The 22087-nt window shown below is 35.1% G+C and overlaps 1 protein-coding gene across 1 annotated transcript in view; it reads right to left on the bottom strand.

Moving 5' to 3' along the window:
- EYS (EGF-like photoreceptor maintenance factor) overlaps nucleotides 1-22087 on the bottom strand; it is a gene marked incomplete at its 5' end in the record, with an annotated part of 885136 nt that overhangs the window by 558891 nt on the left and 304158 nt on the right. Inside the window, one exon of the mRNA XM_007449587.1 lies at nucleotides 21509-21621. Within this exon, the coding sequence (XP_007449649.1) occupies nucleotides 21509-21621 (113 nt within the window). The remainder of the gene's footprint in view (nucleotides 1-21508; nucleotides 21622-22087) is intronic.

Genomic DNA, 22087 nt, shown 5'->3' with positions numbered 1-22087 from the left:
GTGGGATCTTCCCGGACCGGGGCACGAACCCGTGTCCGCTGCATCGGCAGGCGGACTCTCAACCACTGTGCCACCTGGGAAGCCCAATAAGAGATATTTGAATTGGAAAGTAGGATCTTAAATCATCTTGTCCATCACACTGTCAAAGTAGGTTTTCTCTAACAGGCTCTATGACTCAAGATATATAAATGTAAAAAAAATATTTTAAATCATTATCACTTTATTCTCTTAAGGAATAAGACAATATGTGGTGGTTTTTTTCTGACATTCTTGGTACTTTTATAGTTATATAGGCCTGAGTTTAAATAATCTTTTCATCGATTGGTCTCTAGTGAATGAATCTTTTTATTAAATATGCTTAGAATATTAAAGCATATTATTAAATATGCTTAGAATATTCATTTTGTCTAGTAATATCATGTGGTACAATAATGATTGTAAAACAGAGCCTTTTCAGTATAAAATCTAGAAATGTTTGGGAACTTGATGAAATATGACTAGCTTATATAAAAAAAAGAAAAACAGGCACCCAATCTCTGTTTCCATTTTAAATAATGGAAATAGTAAAAGTTAGTGCCAAAGCTCAATGGTTTACTAGAAGTTAAAAATATATACAAGAATCTGGAAGAAATGGAAAAATTTTTAGAAAAGCACAACCTTTCAAGACTGAACCAGGAAGAAATAGAAAATATAAACAGACAAATCACAAGCACTGAAATTGAGACTGTGATTAAAAATCTTCCAACAAACAAAATCCCAGGACCAGATGGCTTCACAGGTGAATTCTATCAAACATTTAGAGAACAGCTAACACCTATCATTCTCAAATTCTTCCAAAATATAGCAGAGGGAGCAACACTCCCAAACTCATCCTATGAGACTACCATCACCTTGATACCAAAACCAGACAAAGATGTCACAAATAAAGAAAACTACAGGCCAATATCACTGATGAACATAGATGCAAAAATCCTCAAAAAATACTAGCAAATAGAATCCAACAGCACATTAAAAGGATCATACACCATGATCAAGTGGGGTTTATCCCAGGAATGCAATGATTCTTAAATATATGTAAATCAATCAATGTGATACACCATATTAACAAATTGAAGGAGAAAAACAATATGATCATCTCAATAGATGCAGAAAAATCTTTAGACAAATTCAAAAACCATTTGTGATGAAAACCTTCCAGAAAGTAGGTATAGAGGGAACTTTCCTCAACATAATAAAGGCCATATATGACAAACCCACAGCCAACATCATTCTCAATGGTGAAAACTGAAACCATTTCCACTGAGATCAGGAAACAAGACAAGGTTGCCCACTCACCACTATTATTGAACATAGCTTTGGAAGTTTTAGCCACAGCAATCAGAGAAGAAAAAGAAGTAAAAGGGATCCAAATCAGAAAAGAACAAGTAAAGCTGTCACTGTTTGCAGATGACATGGTAGTATGCATAGAGAATCCTAAAGACACTACCAGAAAACTACTAGAGCTAATCAATGAACTTAGTAAAGTAGCAGGATACAAAACTAATGCACAGAAATCTCTTGCATTCCTATACACTGTTGATGAAAAATTTGAAAATGAAATTAAAGAAACACTCCCATTTACCTTTGCAACAAAAAGAATAAAATACCTAGGAATAAACCTAACTAAAGAGATAAAAGACCTGTATGTCGAAAACTATAAGACACTGATGAAAGAAATTAAAGATGATGCAGATAGATGGAGAGATAGATCATGTTCTTGGAATGGAAGAATTCAACATTGTGAAAATGAATGTACTACCCAACACAATCTACAGATTCAATGCAATCCTTATCAAGTTACCAATGACATTTTTTACAGAAGTAGAACAAAAAATTTCACCATTTGTATGGAAACACAAGAGACCCTCAATAGCCAAAGCAATCTTGAGAAATAAAAACAGAACTGGAGGAATCAGGCTCCCTGACTTCAGACTATACCACAAAGCTACAGTAATCAAGACAGTATGGCACTGGCACAGAAACAGAAATATAGATCAGTGGAACAGGATAGATTTCCCAGAGATAAACCCATGCACATATGGTCACCATAATTTTGATAAAGGAGGCAAGAATACACAATGGAGAAAAGACAGCCTCTTCAATAATGGTGCTGAGAAAACTTGACAGCTACATTTAAAGGAGTGAAATTAGAACACTTCCTAATACCATACACAACAATAAACTCAAAATGGATTAAAGACCCAAATGTAAATCCAGACATATAAAACTCTTGGAGGAAAACATAGGCAGAACACTCCATGACATAAATCACAGAGATATCCTTTTTGACTCCCCTCTTAGAGAAATGGAAATACAAACAAAAATGAACAAATTAGACCTAATGAAACTTCTTTTGCACAGCAAAGGAAACCATAAAGAAGAAGACAACCCTCAGAATGGGAGAAAATATTTGCAAATGAAGCAACTGAAAAAAAATTAATCTCCAAAATTTACAAGCAGCTTGTGCAGCTCAATATCAAAAAAACAAACAACCCAATCCCAAAATGGGCAGAAGATTTACATAGACATTTATCCAAGAAAGGTATACAGATGGCCACAAAACATATGAAAGAATGCTTAACATCACTAATCATTAGAGAAATGTAAATCAAAACTACAATGAGAGATCACCTCACACCAGTTAGAATGGCCATCATTAAAAAATCTACAAACAACAAATGCTGGAGAGGGTGTGGAACAAAGGGAACCCTCTTGCACTGTTGGTGGGAATGTAAATTGATACAGCCACTAGGAAGAACTGTATGGAGGTTCCTTAAAAAACTAAAACTAGAACTACCATACAACACAGCAATCCCACTACTGGTCATATACCCTGAGAAAACCATCATTCAAAAAGAGTCATGTACCACAATGTTCATTGCAGCACTATTTACAATAGCCAGGACATGGAAGCAACCTAAGTGTCCACTGCCAGATGAATGGATAAAGAAGATGTGGCAGTATATACAATGGAATATTATTCAACCATAAAAAAAAATGAAATTGTTATTTGTAGTAAGGTGGATGGGCCTAGAGTCTGTCATACAGAGTGAAGCAAGTCAGGAGGATAAAAAAAAATACCATATGTTAACACATATATATGGAATCTAAAAAAAATTAAAAAAGGTTATGAAGAACCTAGGGGTAGGGCAAAAATAAAGACATAGAAGTAAAGAATGGACTTGAGGACATGGGGAAAGGCAAGGGTAAGTTGGGACGAAGTGAGAGAGTGGCATAGACTTATATATATTACCAAATGTGAAATAGATAGCTAGTGGGAAGCAGCCGCATAGCACAGGGAGATCAGCTCAGTGCTTTGTGACCACCCAGAGGGGTGGAATAGGGAGGGTGGGAGAGAGCTGCAAGAGGAAAGAGATGTAGGGATATAGGTAAATGTATAGCTGACTTACTATGATATAAAGCAGAAACTAACACACCATTGTGAAGCAATTATACTCCAATCAAGATGTTAAAAAAAAAAAAAAACTATATACATGGAAAGTAAGATTGAAAAGCTATTTTCACCCTGTTTAATTAAATCACTGCCTTTAGACACTCTTCCATAGACAGCTAAAAAGGGACTATTAAAAGTGACAATTGTTGTCCAGTATCTGTCACAAAATAATTTGTGTACCATTCAGAGTGACAACCATGTTCATGAGATATGATTTTACATATATTTTTACAAAATATTAAAATTATACTATATTAAATCTTTGGAATTTTATCATCTAAAAGTTTAAGCAATGCTTACTGGAATGTGAAAGTAAATATATGGTATAATGAAAAGGATTGAATGCTTTATATTCTTGCTAACCACTGTAATGAATAAAATTAATTTATATATCAGTACACTCGTCACAACAGCTAGAGAGCAGATATGCAACAAGTGAGTTGTCTTTGGAAGTTTCAATCTTTGTTATGTTAGCACTAGAGCAATATGGAGGGTCTGGCCTTTCTTGGATGTCAGGAGACAGTAATACCAGCAACATTTATGCACCAATGGTGTGCATACATCTGCAAATGCCAACCTCTGTCTTTAGAGTGGACATCATGGCATCATTTTTATTTAAAAGGAACAAGATATCTTGAGGGTCCTCCATATCTTGCTCATGCTTAATAACAGACTTGAAAGATTGCCATATTTTCACAGGGGGGCTTATATTGAACTTTTGGAGTCTCCATTGCTGATTTGAAGTAACTTCACTGAATGTTCTATGGAGTCAGGATGCAAGTCTGGAAAGTTCAGCCTTGAGTCCCAAACACTTAGCAGGGGCTCCAATACAAAGTTTTGAATAATTGAATTAGTGAACTGATGTGTTTCCAAATGAGATATATGAATGACAAAGCATTCCAGATAAACAGAACACCTGTGAAGAATACTGGTGTCACTGGTATATGAAACTCTGCTGCAAGAAGATATGCAAAAAGACAGTTGGAGTCCCTCCAAAGAGCTGTCTCTTCCATGTGCGTAAGGAGTAAACAGTTGTCAGATGTTTGCAATTGGCCACCTGCTCTTCTCATTCTGCAAGCTTTCCTTGAATTCCTTTGTTCACTTTTATGGTTTTATCTGTTATTTTTATATTTAATATCCCCAAACATATTTTTATTCATATCATTACTTTGAGCCACAGACTCCCTAATATAAATCTGTACATATCTAGCCAGAGAATTACTCCCACAAGAGTATTGAGCAGAGTTCTCTCCAGTAATAACCTAAATGGGAAAAGAGTTTGAAAAAGAATAGATACACATATATGCATAACTGAATCACTTTGCTGTACACCTGAGACTAACACAACATTGTTAATCAACTATACTCCAATATAAAACAAAAATTAAAAAATAGAGTTCAAATCTACATGTCCAAAATGGAAGTTTGCATGTTACTATTTGTATCAGACTCTCAGAGGCACCACTTTAGATCTTCTGAGCCTCACCACTTCTAGAGACTTGGGTCAGTCTGTCTAACCTTAGGTGCTGCTCAGCAGGGTACCCCTTCCTCTCCTGGAGGACGGTCCTGAGAGGCGGTCATTCATGTGGCCTCTAGGAGAGACCAGTGAGACTGAACCCTCAATCCCATTTATTGTCGGGCAGTCTCTGGCTCTAGAGCACTTCCTCTTGTAAGCTCTATGTCACTCTCCTCTTTTCTCTCTTCCAACCCCTGGGGTTACAGGGCACAGAAGGAGCCCAGGCTGACACACCATCAACATCTGCATCTCCTCTGGTGATACTTGCTGATGCCCTTTACTGTACACTGATACTTCAGCAAAACCTTAGGAGTGATTCTTGCATTCTTTTCTTCTTAATCTGCTTGACACCGTAGCTATATCTAGCTGTTGTTCCTTCTAAATAAAAGATGTGTCCATCCCTCTCTATTTCTGCCAACACTGACTTTTGTCAGGCACTTACTTTTCCTTAGATTATTGAAATAGCTTCCTACCCGGTCTTCCTAAATCTAGTCTCATATCTTGAATTTTAGGCTCCAAACAACATACATGGATCCAGCTGATACACCTAAAAGCAGGTCTGAACTTGCCACCCACAGTTCCAAACCCTCCACCTACCAAACCTTCATCATCTCATTAGAGCTTACATTTTGAAGCTGGTCTCCCATGACTATCTGTATCTAATTTTTGCTGCAGAACCACAAAACAAGCCATTGAAAAATGCCTGTCTCTTTATCTAGAATACTTTCCCCTCTTCTTCTGCTAAACTCTCACTTCAGAAGCAAGATCAGGCATGCATTCCTTCATAGATCATACCCATCCTTTCCCAAGCTGGGAGAGATGCCTTTCTTCCGTGCAACACAAAATTCCTTATGCATTTATATGCTCATCAGGAGAATGACTCTTGGTTTCATTTTGTTGTATCCCAGTGCCCTTATGGAATATGATATTCACCCACAGCAGGGATGCCCTTGGTATGGGAAGCCTCAACCTCTCCCCAACATTTGAAAGATGTTTTAGACTCTGAAGGAGGGACACCAGGTAAAGTGTCTGATTCTGAGATGCCTGCTCTGACTGGGTTTGGGTATTTTCCCATCCCTCCACCCCTTTCTCCTGAAAATGCACCAGAGTATGCTTTCCAAGGGGCAGAAGGCGTCTGTTTTGTACATCTTTATATCTCAATACCTAGTAAAGAATCCATCAGTTAAAAGGTCAATACATATTTACTGAATAGATGAATGAATGAATGAATATTATAGGGGTAAAGCTCAGGCACATCTGTGGTCAGGCCCTGCTAGGACCAAATAGTATGCTTAGAAACTTGACTCATAAACTTGATTTTATATAGTTTCACAATAAGCACACAGGATTTTCTGAGGTTACCAGTTATGTATACTTGCTGAGTGGGCAGCCACATTGCTAGAGTCTGCAAAAAAGGGACCTGATCATGGTAATCAGAGAGTTTCTTGAAAGGCCTGAAGGGACTGTCCACCACATCTGGCAGCAACTGCTGCAGCTGAGTACCTTCTCTGGAATTAAGGGTCGGTGCAGTGTCTCTCTGACTGGGACTCAGCCCAGCTGTGGTGACTCTGTGCTACTAAGCCACATCCTGTACCTACACTAAATGACTTTCCCTGTGTCTGCTGATGTCTTTCCATCAATCACAGCCACTCTCATGGCACCAAGGAAGTATTTATATAGTAATCATCACTTTTATGATAATTGTCTGTCAATGCTTCCTCCCACTAAGATGATGTGACTTCCTTAATGACAGGACCTCTTTCTATATTTATCTCAATATCCACAGCACAGAAGGAGTTAAAAAACATTGTGAAATCAAGGAAACTCTTTGTAGGATGGAGGAATGGTAAGACAAAGCTGGAGGGATACACTGGAACCAGATGAGCAAGGATGCCTGAGGCTAAGCAGAAACACTCTGGTGGGTTAAAGATTTAACAGCCTATCTTAGTTTGTATAATCTTCACTGCTGTAACCAAGTAACCATGAACTTTCAGTAGTCTAACAACCATTCATTTTTCTTGCTTAGGGGTCTAATGCTAGTCTTCCGATTCAACGGGATTGGGGGCAAGATTTCTCCATACACTGACTCAGGACCTTCGGATCCTTCCGTCCTGTGACTCCCCATTAGCTAGTGACTTGGAGGCTTCTTCACCCAGCCAGAAGGTGAGGGGAGAAAGTGAAGAAAAAGCTGGCCTCCTTTGTATGCTTTAGTCAATAAGTGACATAATTCATTTCTCTTCCAATTCTATTGATGAGAATGAGTTCTGGGGCACCACCTATATAAGCTACAGGCAAACTTTTTCTGTAAAGAGGTAGATAGTAAAGGTTTTAAGCTGTTTTTAAGGCCATACTTCTCTGTCATGCCTACTCAGCTTTATGGTTATAGCCTGAAAGCAGCCATAGATAATATGTAAATGATTGGGTGTGGCTCTGTTCCAGTACAACTTTATTTATGGACACTGAAATTTGAATTTTATTTAATTTATAAGGAATACAGACATTATTTAAAGTTTTTTTCCAACTAGTTAAAACTGTAAAAAGCCTTCTTTGTTCTTGGGCCTTGTGAGGACAGGTAGGTGGTGGGTGAACTTAGCCTGTGGCTGCAGTTTGCTGAACTTGGACCCAGAGGCAAGGTGCCTGGAAAAGGTCATCTCTCTCTCAGCAAATGCCTTTAGTCCCAGCTAGCTGACAGCTAGTGAGGTTCCCTTAGTCTGTGCCTCTGGCTACTTAACTGTCCATACGTGACCCTTTCTCCCATATGGACCCTTCCCAGTCTCATCCAGCTACTACATCCAGCTCAAAGTCAAGGGTTTCTGGGTGATGTCCAGTCCTTCTCTTTAGATCTGGCAGTGGCTCCTTACAGACTCAAAAACAATCCCCACTCTTAATTTGAACAGATGCAGCAGGGAGAGGATAATGGCACTGGAAGTCCCCTCAGAAGGCGAGGGGTGGGAATGCACAGAGATGATGTAAAACAGGAAGTTATCCCCGGTGACACCTCTGCCTCAGCCCTGTAGAGAGTTATTTCTTCCATTAGACTTATTCCCTGTCCATGGTGCCTGCACTGCCTCCCTGGTCATGTCTGAACTGGCCTCTGGGCAGTATGTGTCCCTTAGTGAAGGCAGGTCTTTCACACAATGTCTCATGCTGATGAAACTTTGGGCGCCCTAGAGACATTTTATATTTTCAGGGTGTTTTTGGATCCAGGTTTGTGGTTTCTTGGCAGTATACTTCCATTAAAATTGAGAAAGCACTGCTCTATTTGTATCTGGCCTGGTCTGTGTTAGTAACAACCTGTAATGTTCTTTCCTTGTCTAATTCTCAAGCTGGTTTTATTTTTTTGTTTTCTTCTCCTCTTATATCTTTATCTCTCAACTTAATGACAGCTACCTTGAGGTCATCTGAACAGCATGCTTGAAGGAGATAGAGGATCCTCTGAATTGATCTATGCTGTATAACTTAGTTCTTATATGTTGCTGATAGATCTTAATAAGACTGCATTGCTCTCAGCATTATATATTCTTAATTCTGTTTTGGGGGAGTGGTTAGAGAAATAGTCAGCTTTCTAAACTCTAGAAGCTTCAATCATATGTTAAATCCTTAAAGTTCTCTTTATCTAGTAAATGACAATAAATGCACTTCCTGAACATCACAGGCCAGAGATCAGACACTTTACTTCAGCTCACATCCATGGATGAGAACTCGCTCCATAATCCCACTCAGATGCAAGAAGGGGAGTTGGTGGGTTGTGGAGAGAATTGAACAAATGTGTTCTTGGCTGTGCAACTATTTCTGTGGGGCAGTTCTCTATTATGGAGGGGGTGAACGAACTGTTTTGTTGCAAAGCTGGTAGAGAATTTAACTGAAAGTAATGAGTAATTCTGAAAGTAATGGTAAGCACTTGGAAGGCTGCCATCAATTAATAACAAAAGTAGAAATTGAAAATATGTCTAAAGTGTAGTGCAGTGTATAAAAGCTCGAGGGCCCTGAGGTATATGACATTCACAGGCTCATCACTGTTTTGAACATAGGAGATAGTTTTTGCAGAGCCATTATTAATCATGAACACTACCATGGGTATTATTATTCATAATAATAAAACATGTTATATATTATCAGGCCCTCAAATAATACCATTTGAAAAAAGATTCCTATCAATTTTTACCAGATATAATTATATTTGTATAAGTAAAAGCTATCTATATCCATTTCATTGCAAAACTAAAAATAGCTTCTTTTTCTTGAACGTTTCATTTCCCAAGTATTAAAATAGACTTCAAAATATAAATATTGATATCTTTCAATTGTCAAGGAAAGCATACAATGCACAGAGATTTGAATGAAACAGGAATAGAACATTGGGAAGTTTCTACAACGCAGAGAAATGAAAATATATTCAGTTAAAAAACATTATGCAAAGTGAAAAAGTTAAATTAGAATAGAAATGAACCCAATTTATAGTTTAACAAAAACCTAAAAATTTCTTGTTTGTATTCTGCACTTAAGTGTCTTTGCATCTATTTCTTCTTATTTATTTTAGTATATTATTTTGTACTGGGAAAAATAGTTAAAAAAATAAAGTTAGCACGTTTGAACTTCTCATGGAAATCATTATTCTTCTTAGATGACTATTCTCCTAGTTGATTGAAAATGTGGTCAAATAAACATATGTGAAGATGGCTAATCATAAGAGTTACCAGAATGGAAGCCCTTCCCATGTCCAAGCAATGTGCTAAGTGCATTGCTTCTATACAATGTCATTCAGTCCTCATGTCAACCATTATTATTGTCCTTATTTACAGGTAAGGAAACTGAAATACAGAGGTTAAGTAATTTTGGCAAGGTTATTTTTATAAGAAGCAGTAGAGCTGAACTTTGAAATTTGATATATCTGACATTAACTTTTCTGCCACAGAAATACACCAACTTGAGTCAAACCCACTTTTCATAAAACCATCTAGTTAACTATCAATTAAAAGGCTATCTAGTCTCCATCTGTGTAATTCAGCAGAGGCAATCCCTCTGGAGTTGCAGCATATTAACCATGTTTTGTGATCAAATCTGTGTAATAAGAAAAAAAAGATATTTTTACTTACTTTTAGGGAAAGAATTGCTTTTATTTGTGAAATATGACAGAACATTTAATTCCGAAAATATAGGCCTGAGACATAGTGCAGAAGTAGAAAAAAAAAAGAAATGACATAATGAAAGTTAATTGCTCTTCTTACTATGATAGGAAAATTTTAAATTGAGTTTCTAGAGTGTGAGGGGTTAAGGATTCCTAGAATAATAAGATGAGGACATATTCTAAGGAGGGCACACAACTTAGAATAAGGTTGGGACTGAGGTCCAGAGCAGATCTTAAGAAATACCTGAGGTGGGAATGGTCAAGGGATTTCTAAAACCAAAGATGGATAATATTCAATGTTTCATATTTTTGCCTTGTTATGTTGTTCTCTGAAATACTTGACCACTTTTTCCTAACCTCCACCACCCTAATTTTGTGTTAGCTTTTCTTTGGAAAAATCTAGGAAAAAGGATAACGTTGAGTTTTAATATGAGGAGGAACAAAGGAGAAACAACAATTACAATGAAAACAATAACTAATAATGATAAGTGCCTTCTAGGCATTTGAAACTATTCTACGAAGTTTTTAAAAATGTATATTTAATCATGCATCTCTTACAGCAACACTGTGTGGCCAGCATTCTTGACACCATCACCACATAAAAATAAAGGAAGCACTAAGTCACACAGATAATATGGTGCAAAACCATCTAAGGCATGGTTCTAGAGTCACTGTTCTCACCTTCCCACTTGATTGCTCTGAGATTTAGAACCAGAGTGCAAGTGATATCAGGGTGTCACTTCACTTGAGGAATGTAAGTAAAGAGAGTGTGACAAAAGCTATGCTTTTAAACGTAAGTACCCTAGTGATCATGGGGAGAACAGAATTTACACATGCATGGGGATCAAGCCATTTTTAGATACATTAAAGGAAATTATGATTTCACAATGGTTACTCCATTCCTGATATTTGAGGAATTGCAAGAAATATAAATATTTACACAAATATGCAATTAAGTACTTTAGATGGTAATAAAGCCTAGATTGTTAAAGTACTTTAATTATGCACTTACTAGCTCTATTCTAATGTATCTTTAGACACAATTGCATTTCTAGTCATTGGATAACTCATGTGCCTATTCTTTTTCCCCATATGTACTCTTTTTTTTTTTTTTTTTTTTTTTTTTTTCCACTTGTTCAGAAATGTTCAACTAAATGGCAGTTAACTACTATTCTAGGAATAACTACAACCAACTTTAAACATTTTTTGGCAAATTAAATTATTTTTTTTTTTTTTTTTTTTGCGGTACGCGGGCCTCTCACTGTTGCGGCCTCTCCCGTTGCAGAACACAGGCTCTAGACGCGCAGGCTCAGCGGCCATGACTCACGGGCCCAGCCGCTCCGCGGCATGTGGGATCTTCCCGGACCGGGGCACGAACCCGTGTCCCCTGCATCGACAGGCGGACTCTCAACCACTGCGCCACCTGGGAAGCCCACATATGTACTCTTAAACAACCTCTACTCATACAGATTAAAGCTACCTTGCCATTCTTGTATCAAAAGAATCCTGAAATATGTGATCAAATCCATTACAGAATTCTAGAGGATAAATCATTTAAACATATTGTGAAGGAAACTGAATATATCAGCTATCACAACATATAAGAAATAATAAAAATTTCAGTTATAGATATAAGAACTATGCATTTTCTAAATTTTATTTATTATTAAGACCACTGGGATTATCTAGTTTGGATTTGGAGAATCCAGAAATTAAAGAAAACTTATTTCTAAGCATATATATGTATCTTTTTATTCCAAAATTCCCATATATTTACAAAATTAAAAACAAGAACAAACAAAAAATCTTTGATATATGGGAGTGAGTCTAGCTGTCTGAGAAAATACAAATATTTTCCAAGTATGTAGTAGATCATCTCTGTACTTTCCCTGTAGAACTGTAGAATTTGATTAAAGTACAGGTAAAGCATTTTCCATACTATGACTTTATGAAGCAAAGCTTCCACTATAACCTTAAATGATTTTAAATCTTAAATCTTAAATGATTAAAATACTTGATATAGTTGATATCACCTTTAAAAAATTTTAATATATAGTCCATATACATCTACATATTTAATATAAATTTCAATAAATGGTGCTGGGAACCTGGATGTCTACATTCAAAAGAATGAAATTAAACCATTATCTTACACCATAAACAAAAACCAACTTAAAATGGATTAAAGAATTAACTCTAAGACCTGAAACTGTAAAACTCCTAGAAGGGTTTTACATAAGGAAAAACTCCTTGACATTGGCCCTTGGAAATGATATTTTGGATATGATACCAAAAACTCAAGCAACAAAAACAGCAATAAACAAAAGGAACTACATTAAAAAAAAAAAAAAAGCTTCTGCACAACAAGGGAAACAGTTAACAAAAGGAAAAGACAACATATATTGGGAGAAAATATGTGTAAACCATATAACTGATAAAGGGTTAATATCTTAAATATATAAGAAACTCATACAACTCAATAACAAAAAAGGCAAATAATCTGATTAAAAAAATGGGCAAAGGACCCAAGTAGATATTTTTCCAAAGAAGATACACAAATGGTCAACAAGCATGTGGAAACTTGCTCAACATCACTACTCATAAGTAAATACAAATCAAATCCACAATGAGATACCACCTCACACCTGTTAGGGAGCTTATTACCACAAAAATAAAAGATGAAAAGTATGGAGGAGGATTTGAAGAAATAGGAGACCTATATACTGTTGGTGGGATTGTAATTGGCATAGCCATTATGGAAAATAATAAGGAGATTCCTCAAAATACTAAAAATAGAATTACTATATGATCTGGCAAACCCTTTCCTGGACATATACCCAAAGGAAATGAAATGAGTACCTCAAAGAGATATTTGCACCCCAATGCTCATTGAAGTAATAACAAATATATGGAAACAACCTGATGTCTGTCAGTGGATGAATGAATAAAGAAATTTTCATAGGTATATATAATTGATTGGAATATTTTTCAGTCTTTAAAAGAAAGGAGATCCTGCCATTTATGGCAACATGCATGAAAGTGGAGGACAGTATGGTAAGTGAAATGAGCTAGCATCAAAAAGAATAAAATACCTAGGAACAAACCTACCTAAGGAGGTAAAAGAGCTGTACTCCAAAAGCTACAAGATGACACAGATGGAAAGATATACTGTATTCTTGGATTGGAAGAATCAATATTGTCAAAAAGACCATATTACCCAACACAGTATACAGATTCAATGCAGTCCCTATCATATTACCATTGGCATTTTTCACAAACTAGAACAAAAAAAAATGTAAAATTTATATGGAAACACAAAAGACCCCAAATAACTAAAACAATCCTGAGAAAGAAGAATGGAGCTAGAGGAGTCAGGCTCCCTGACTTCAGACTATACTACAAATCTACAGGAATCAAAACAGTATGGTACTGGCACAAAAACGGAAATACAGATCAATGGAACAGGATAGGAAGCCCAGAAATAAATCCACGCACTTATGGTCAATTTCTATAACAAAGAGGCAAGACTATACGATGGAGAAAAAGCCTCTTCAATAAGTGGTGCTGGGAAAACTGGGCAGCTACATGTAAAGAAATGAAATTAGAAAATTCTCTAACACCATAAAAAAAATAATAAACTTGAAACAAAATAAACTCGAAGTAGATCTGAGTGAAGTAAGTCAGACACAGAAAGACAAATATCATATGATATTGCTTATATGTGGAATCTAAAAAAGGGTATGAATGAACATATTTACAAAACAGATGTAGAAAACAAACTTATGCTTATCAGGGGAAAGGATAAATTGGGAGATTGGGATTGACATATACACAATGACATATATAAAACATAACTAATAAGAATCTACTGTATAGTACAGGGAACTCTGTTGAATACTTTGTGTGGCCTATATGGGAAAGAATCTAAAAAAAGAGTGGATATATGTATATGTAAAACTGATTCACTTTGCTGTACACCTGAAACTAACACAACATTGTAAATCAAATATATTCCAGAAAAAAACATTAAAAAAACAATCTAAGTGTAAGACTGGATACTTTAAAACTCCTAGAGGAAAATACAGGCAGAACACACTTTGACATAAGTTACAGCAATATGTTTCTGAAGTTTTTAAATTAGGAGTTTGGGATTAACATATACACACTACTATATATAAAATAGATAAATAACAAGGACCTACTGTATAGCATGGGGACCTATATTCAATATCTTTTAATAACCTATAATGGAAAATAATTTGAAAAAGGTTATATATATTATATATATAATATATATATATAATGTATATATTACAATATATACATATAACTGAAACACTTTGCTGTATACCTGAAACTAACACAACACTGTAAATTGACTGTATTTCAATAAAAAATGGTTAAAACATAAGCTATTCTTAGAAAGAAAAATATTACATGACCTGACTTATATGTGAAATCTAAAGAAGTCAAATACACAGAAGTAGAGCATGGAACAGTGGTTACTAGGGGTAGGTAAGTGTCAGAAGTGGGGAGATGTTGGCTAAAGGGTACAAAGCTGCAGTTATGTAGGATGAATAAGTCTAGAGATTTAATGTACAAAATGATGATGATTGTTAATAATACTATAGATTTTAGATGCTTCCTTTGAAACATTATTTTAATTTTTAATTATTTTTTGTTTGTTTGTTTTTCTGTTTTTTGCGGTACACGGGCCTCTCACTGTTGTGGCCTCTCCTGTTGCAGAGCACAGGTTCCGGACGTGCAGGCTCAGCAGCCATGGCTCACGGGCCCAGCCGCTCCGTGGCATGTGGGATCCTCCCGGGCCAGGGCACGAACCCATGTCCCCTGCCTCGGCAGGCGAACTCTTAACCACTGCGCCACCAGGGAAGCCCTATTATTTTTATTTTAATGAAAATATATATTTAAAGTGTACATATGATGATTTGATAAACATATATGTAGTAAAATGTTTATTATAGTCAAGCTAACTAACATATCCATCTCCTCACATAGTTACCACATTTTTTATGGTGAGAGCACCTGAAATTTACTGCAAATTTTCAGTGTTCAGTTCAGTATTATTAACTATATTCATCTGTTATTAAACTTCGTGGTAGATATCAAAATTCTCCTATACTATTGTCCTCATATCATGGGAATCAGCAACTCATGGCACAGTTCATCTACCTGAAACCATTACACTCAGCTGGCAGTCGTGAAAGGTAGGCAAGTCAGGGCAGACACATTCAAAACAGAGTTCCTACACCTGTGATAGATTCAACTTCACGTGGCAAGCTCTCATCTCTTCAGTCTCAAATGTACAAATGTACATTGAATACTAAACCACAATTTCAACTCTTCTCCATCATCTGGTCTTTACTTGTAAATGATAATCACATCTCTAGGAAACCAAGAGTGCATCGATCTCATATCAGCACATTGTGGTGAGACGAGTATCAGACGGGTTAAAAAACTGGAGAAAATTGTAACTTATATTATTTCATTTTAGATCTTATTTTATTGTGTTTTTGAAGGTAATAAATGATCAACCTTTGGATTCCTATTTCTGAGTAATAAAATTTTTCTTTTAGATTTTATTTTGAAGGTTCATACTGTTTACTTAAAAATGATGGTGGAGGGTTTTTTAAAAAATAAATGACATTTTACATATTACTTAGGATGTTAAAACTCTATGCCTTAATCTTTTACTAATAAAACATTTAAATCAAATATTTACTTAATAGTAGGGCATTTAGATTGTCACCACAAATTTATAACAGCATGCTATGTATTATATAACTTACTCCTTTTTGAAAAGCCAATAATATTCATTTTAATGATACTAGTGTCCTGTTGAGATGATCTGTAAACAAACAGTTAAAAAGTAGAAAATGATCTCTTGTGCTTTCGGCCTTTTGTTTCTGAATCATTGCCTTTGTCTTGAATACTTCTTACCATTATAATAATATACTCCTTCAGAAATAGTAATTATTTAAAAGACAGTACAAATAAAAGTTAATCCAGACTACTTAATAATATATGGAGACATTTGAGAATGTATAATAAAGGGTAAGATGGTTGTTTGGATATAATGCAGCTTTAAAAGTGCACAAAAATAATATGCTGCCATAGTTATCATTTTTTTTCCACTCAATATGTTATAAGATCTATCCATATTGAAACATATAGAGGAATTTCGTTATTTTCATCTGGCTTGTATTTCATCATGTTTACCATCCTTTTAAACATCCATTTTCCTGCTTTCGAATGTTCTACTATTTCTAATAAGGTTCATCAGAGTGTCACTGGATCACATCAGGATGCCTCTCTAGGGGAGAGAGTTGGAGGAGGAATAACTGATTTAGTTGTTCTTGACATCATACTACATTGGTACCTGATCCCTGATCCTGAATGGAAGATCAAGCTCAGATAAGACATAAGCCAGTACATGGTAAAATGTTCCTGCCTGAGGTATACACTATGTAGTTATTAAGAACACCGGTGAAGTAAATATAGGTGCCTATTAAAATAGGCAGGAAATAGGGGCTTCCCTGGTGGTGTAGTGGTTAAGAATCTGTCTGCCAATGCAGGGGACATGGGTTCGAGTCCTGGTCCGGGAAGATCCCATATGCCTCAGAGCAACTAAACCCATGCGCCACAACTACTGAGCCTGAGCTCCAGAGCCCACGTTCCACAAGAGAAGCCGTGGCAATGAAAAGCCTGTGCACCACAACCAAGAGTAGGCCCTGCTCTCTTGCAACTAGAGAAAAGCCTGCTTTCAACTAGAGAAAAGCTTTCTTGCAGCACCCAACACAGCCAAAACTAAAATTAAAAAAAATAAAATTAAAAAAATCAATTAAAAAAAGACAAAGCAATTTCTTCCAAGTTTAAAAAAAAATAGACAGGAAATAATATAACTATCTAAAAGTGAAAGGATTTGTTATATAAATAAATATAATTGTCAATTCTATCACTGGAAAAAACCTTGGTAGAAAAATTCAAGCAAACAAACAAACAAAAAAACAACAAAATAAACAAAATCCCAAATACCATAATAGGTGAATTGATTTTCTCGTCAGTGCTATGCTGAAATTTCCAGTTATTGATGGATTTTCTTATATCACCAGTATAAAGTTGATTGCTAAGAAAGAGGTGAGGAACTAGAATATACTATTCTAAAATTTTAAGTCTTTTGGTCAATTAAAAAATGCATCAAGCAAGAGATCCACAAATTGTGTGGATATACACTTTATGTGTGTAAAACAGGAACTAGTATTAATTTTGGTTTTGGCTTCTCAATAGCAGCATCTCAGTGCTAAAATTAATATCAGATGCTAAGACTACAGTCCCTGTAAGAAAATTCTGAATCACCCGGAGTCCTCTACTGTAGAAACAGCCATCTGTAGAGAAGTCTTGTTGTAATAATCAGGTAAACAGAGTGCCATCAAGCATTTTAATGGAAAGCAGCAGTTCTCATGGGAGACCCTATGGAGTCTGGGAGGTCACAGTGATTTTTCATATGGCCTGCGAGGTTAACATATTTTTAATAATGATACTGAGATCTTATTTGACTTTTTCACTGTGTTTACATTTGCACTGGTGATCCAAGGAGAAAACTGCTGATGAATAAAAATAGTAGTACCAAGTTACGTATAGTGTTCTCTACTAACAGTTTAAAAATCCAAATTTCACATGAGTGTACTTGAGGCAGTGGCAAAATTATTATTTTTTTAAATTATAATTTATAAGTATATGCCTTTTTACTAATGTGTGTGAATCAAAGGGGAGTATGCATAAAGTATACTTCTCTGCATGCTGAAGTGTGAAGGTTACCTCCAGAAGAAGCAATTTGTGATTATTTGATGTGTGAGAGCAACTAGCTGCTTATTTTCATGGCAGACGATTTTACTTGAAAGAACTAGTATTCAAACCATGGTTATGCAATCTTAGGTATTAGGTAGACATTTTTTCAAAAACAAAATAAGACTGTCACTTCAAGGAAAACAACTAACAGTATTCGTTGCCAATGATAAAAATTGAGTTTTAAAGCAAATATTAGAATTTTGGAAAAATCTAAAATGCACCCTTTTGCACTTGACAGCTTTACAATACTTAAAGACACTCTGGTGAGATTGGAGGGGATATTCACAGATAAGATTTTTCAATATTTTATATTGATATGTGTTGACATTTAGGTTACCTGAATAACTCAAGGAACCAATATTTTTCTGGACATAGTATAAAATTGTGCATGGGTAGAACATTCATTCAAAATGTAAGATAAAACAATGGATTTTAATTTACAGAATATGAAAAGTTCACTGATTGGATTTTACATTTCACATTGCAACTAATGTTTAACAATCTATGACTTACCAAGTTTTGGTGTAATATCAAAGATGAGTATTCCCAGTTGATTGAAAATGCTACTTAAGTACCCTTATTATTTCCAAGTACATATCTATGTGAAGGCTGAATTTTTTCAACTACTTCAACAGAACAGTTACTGGACAGACTGAATGCAGAAACATATATAAAAATCCAGTATCTTCATTAAGCTAGACATTAAAGATATTTGCAAAAAATGTGAAACCACCAATCTTCTCATTATTTTTATTTGTTGATTTGGTAACTGTATTTATTTTTTATAAAAATATATTGAGGTTTTTATGAAACAAATTTATCTTTTCATTTTATGAGTTAAATAATAAATATATTTTAAACTCTTCTGTTTTCATTTATAGTATAGTAAATACTGATAAATATTTCCACGTAAAAAAGCTCTTTGCAGTCAAAATAATTTTTAAGAGCACAAAGATGAAAATGTTTGAGAATCACTTGGTACAGTGAATCTAAAAGCAATTTCATAATAAAAATTTTTTTGAAGAAATAATCATAGTAGGATCACAAAATATTTTATACAGCACATCTTTGAGCATCTACTATTCCAGGCCCTGGGGAAACAGGAGCAGAAGAGGCCTGTAGATTCCATGCCTGCAAGGAGCTCAGGTCATAGTAAGGAAGCCATCAAGGAAACTTATGAGCAAATAAAAACTACATTCAAATAGTGGCATCTCTTATAAAGAATAAAAAACAAATTATGGAAATAAAGAGTGACTAGGAGACATGCATGGGAGGTCACTTCATTTTGGGAGGTCTAGGAAGGCTTCTCTGATGAGGTCACAGATGTTGAGAAGCAGCCAGACTAGTGAAGAAGGGCTTGGGGAGATGATGAAGGGACTTCTGGAGATAGGACTAGAGGGCAACTTTCTGGAAATGGTGGAAAATTTGGCAAAGAAGACCAGTCTCACTGAACTTTAAACATAGAAGAAAGTCCAATTTTATCTTCTTTATAATTATGAGGGAAAGGTTACTTTTCTGATTTTTCTGATTTTCTTCAGAGAAGACTGAGGAATTAGAAAAATTTAAACCTTACTCAGTGTCATACAGCCAATAATTTAGAGAATAAGGCTTTGAAAACTCTATTACAAACCAATCCAATATAATAGCTCTCTTAGGAGAAGTGGTCTTAAATAAAATAAAGTGGTGGTAGTAGTTGATGAGAGGGACAGTGTAAATGTCCAGAGAAATTTAACAGTCTCCACTTGCTTTAACTCTAAACACAAGTAAAGTGCCTTTTATATGTTCACAGCTGTGTTGGATATCGTAGGGAGGGAAAATTTCACTTCATATCTGTTAAAGAACCAATATTACAAAATGGAGGTCAAACGACCGAATGGCATTGAATGTAAACAGAATAAGTCCTCTAGAGAAAAGAACAAGAAAAGACAAGGTTAAGAATTGCCGTACAGATAGCTGAGATCACCTAATTTTTGGTTTTGTTTTATACTCATTTCTTTTTAACATCTTTATTAGAGTATAATTGCTTTACAATGGTGTGTCAATTTCTGCTTTATAACAAAGTGAATCAGTTATACATATTTGTATGTCCCCATATCTCTTCCCTCTTGCATCTCCCTGCCTCCCACCCTCCCTATCCCACCCCTCTAGGTGGTCACAAAACACCGAGCTGATCTCCCTGTGCTATGCGGTTTTTATACTCATTCTTAAAACAAAAGTTAAATGTGCCCTACTTTCACAAAATTAAAAAAGTAGTTTGCTTATCAAATTGATAAATTAACAGATTATTATATAAATTATAGAAAGATTCTATCATTTTCAATGAATTTGCTACCTAGTGACTGACCTTAATTCATTTAACTATAAGTTAACAGATCACAGTATTTCACACAGAGGTAGAGAGCAAAGAATTTCAGAGTTAAATATTAGGAAATACTGCTAACTGCAAACCAATTAAAAATTGAGATAGACTTTCAACATAAATTAGGAATAAATGGTAAAATATAAGGACTTACTGATGTTGGATTTATATTAAAATTTCTAGAACCTATTCAGTGTGAATTTGTAAGATATTGGGTTTTCATTTGATTAAAAACAAATCAAGCAAACAAAAAAGCACCCTGGATACCACGGTATCATAGGTGTCACATAAATATTTAAATGTATTAGCCAAAGAGAAAACAGTAAGTAATGAATTATCCTTTTACTTTTTGAAGTATTTCCTTAAGTTATGAATATACACAATTTCCCCCTACCCGTGAAGGAAACATTTGACTATATTCAAATATGTCATGTTCTTATAGTCTTCTGTTTTTATTTTTCTTAAAGCACTCTTCATTTTTATATGTTAATTTGAATATTTCATCAATATCTCCTCTATTACACTATAAACTCCTTAAGGACAGTCACTGTGTGACTGTTTATTCACCTTAGACCATAGTGGATAGTAGAATTTCAATATTTCAAAAAATTTTAGTAGAATATATCAGTGTGTTTCTTCTGTTGACAAACAGGCTTTTATGCTGTCCTGCTCCACTACCCTCTGCCCCACAGGTAAACATTTCTGTATCCAGAAGCAGATTATCTGAAAGGAATGTCACCAATAATGAAAATTTAAGCACAATGACAACTTTTTGAGAGTAATATTTTATAATTAAACACTACCTTAAATAATACATCACATACATGACTGTCAGTGTGCTTATATTTGAAATGCTCTGAGAGATGATGTTTTCTGATCATATTAAACTGATCATTTGTTGGTACATATGCTGAATCTTATACAGCACAAAGCAGAAACTCATTATAAATAAATGGTCCAACTTAATTAGTATGTAGCTTAAAAATGCTATAGTCTGTAAAGAAAGTAACGTAAAATGTAAAAGTGGAAGAGAAAACAAAATGAAGAAAACATATTCTAGTCCTGATTAGATGATTTCAAAAGGATATGTTACTTTTGGAGTGGTTATTTGAACAAGTAATTGAAAAATCATTAATAGTGTCTTACCTGCAACTGTCAATGTGGATATTTTTCACTGCCTTGGATGGGATGAAAGATCCCCAATTATTGATTTCTATAACTTCTATGCAGCCAGTAAAATTCTCAACTGGTCCAGAAATCTGAGAGGGAGGAAGATAAGGAGGGAGAGAGAAGAAGAGAAGCAGAGAGAGAAAGAGAGAGAGGGTAATATATATTATTTCTACAATGTATTATTCTTGCTGCAAACTAATCAGAGATGACAATCAGATTGGGGGGGTCTGATTTTATTTATTCAATATATTGGTAGAAATTAATACAACTCTTTCATAAATATTATTCTAAAAATTAGTAGGAAAGATTACCACTTTAGTCAAAAATTACTTGGAATCTGTATCTTACCATGGTATGAATTACACAAAGTCACTCATATGAATAAAGAAACCATTTTCATCATTTATTGTAACATAGGAGAAAAGCTGATACACTCATCTTATCCATCAAGAAGTTACAATCTTCCATCTTTTGCCTCTGTTCCATGTACTTTTTCTTTTGACATTAGTTACCTTACCCCATCCACAGCTATGGAACATCAAGAAAAATTTCTCT

This window comes from Lipotes vexillifer, unplaced genomic scaffold, assembly GCF_000442215.2.
Source record: "Lipotes vexillifer unplaced genomic scaffold, Lipotes_vexillifer_v1.1 scaffold793, whole genome shotgun sequence".
Classification (NCBI taxonomy): domain Eukaryota; kingdom Metazoa; phylum Chordata; class Mammalia; order Artiodactyla; family Lipotidae; genus Lipotes; species Lipotes vexillifer.
Note: the sequence above shows the minus strand (reverse complement) of the source record. Positions and strands in the feature narration are given on the sequence as shown.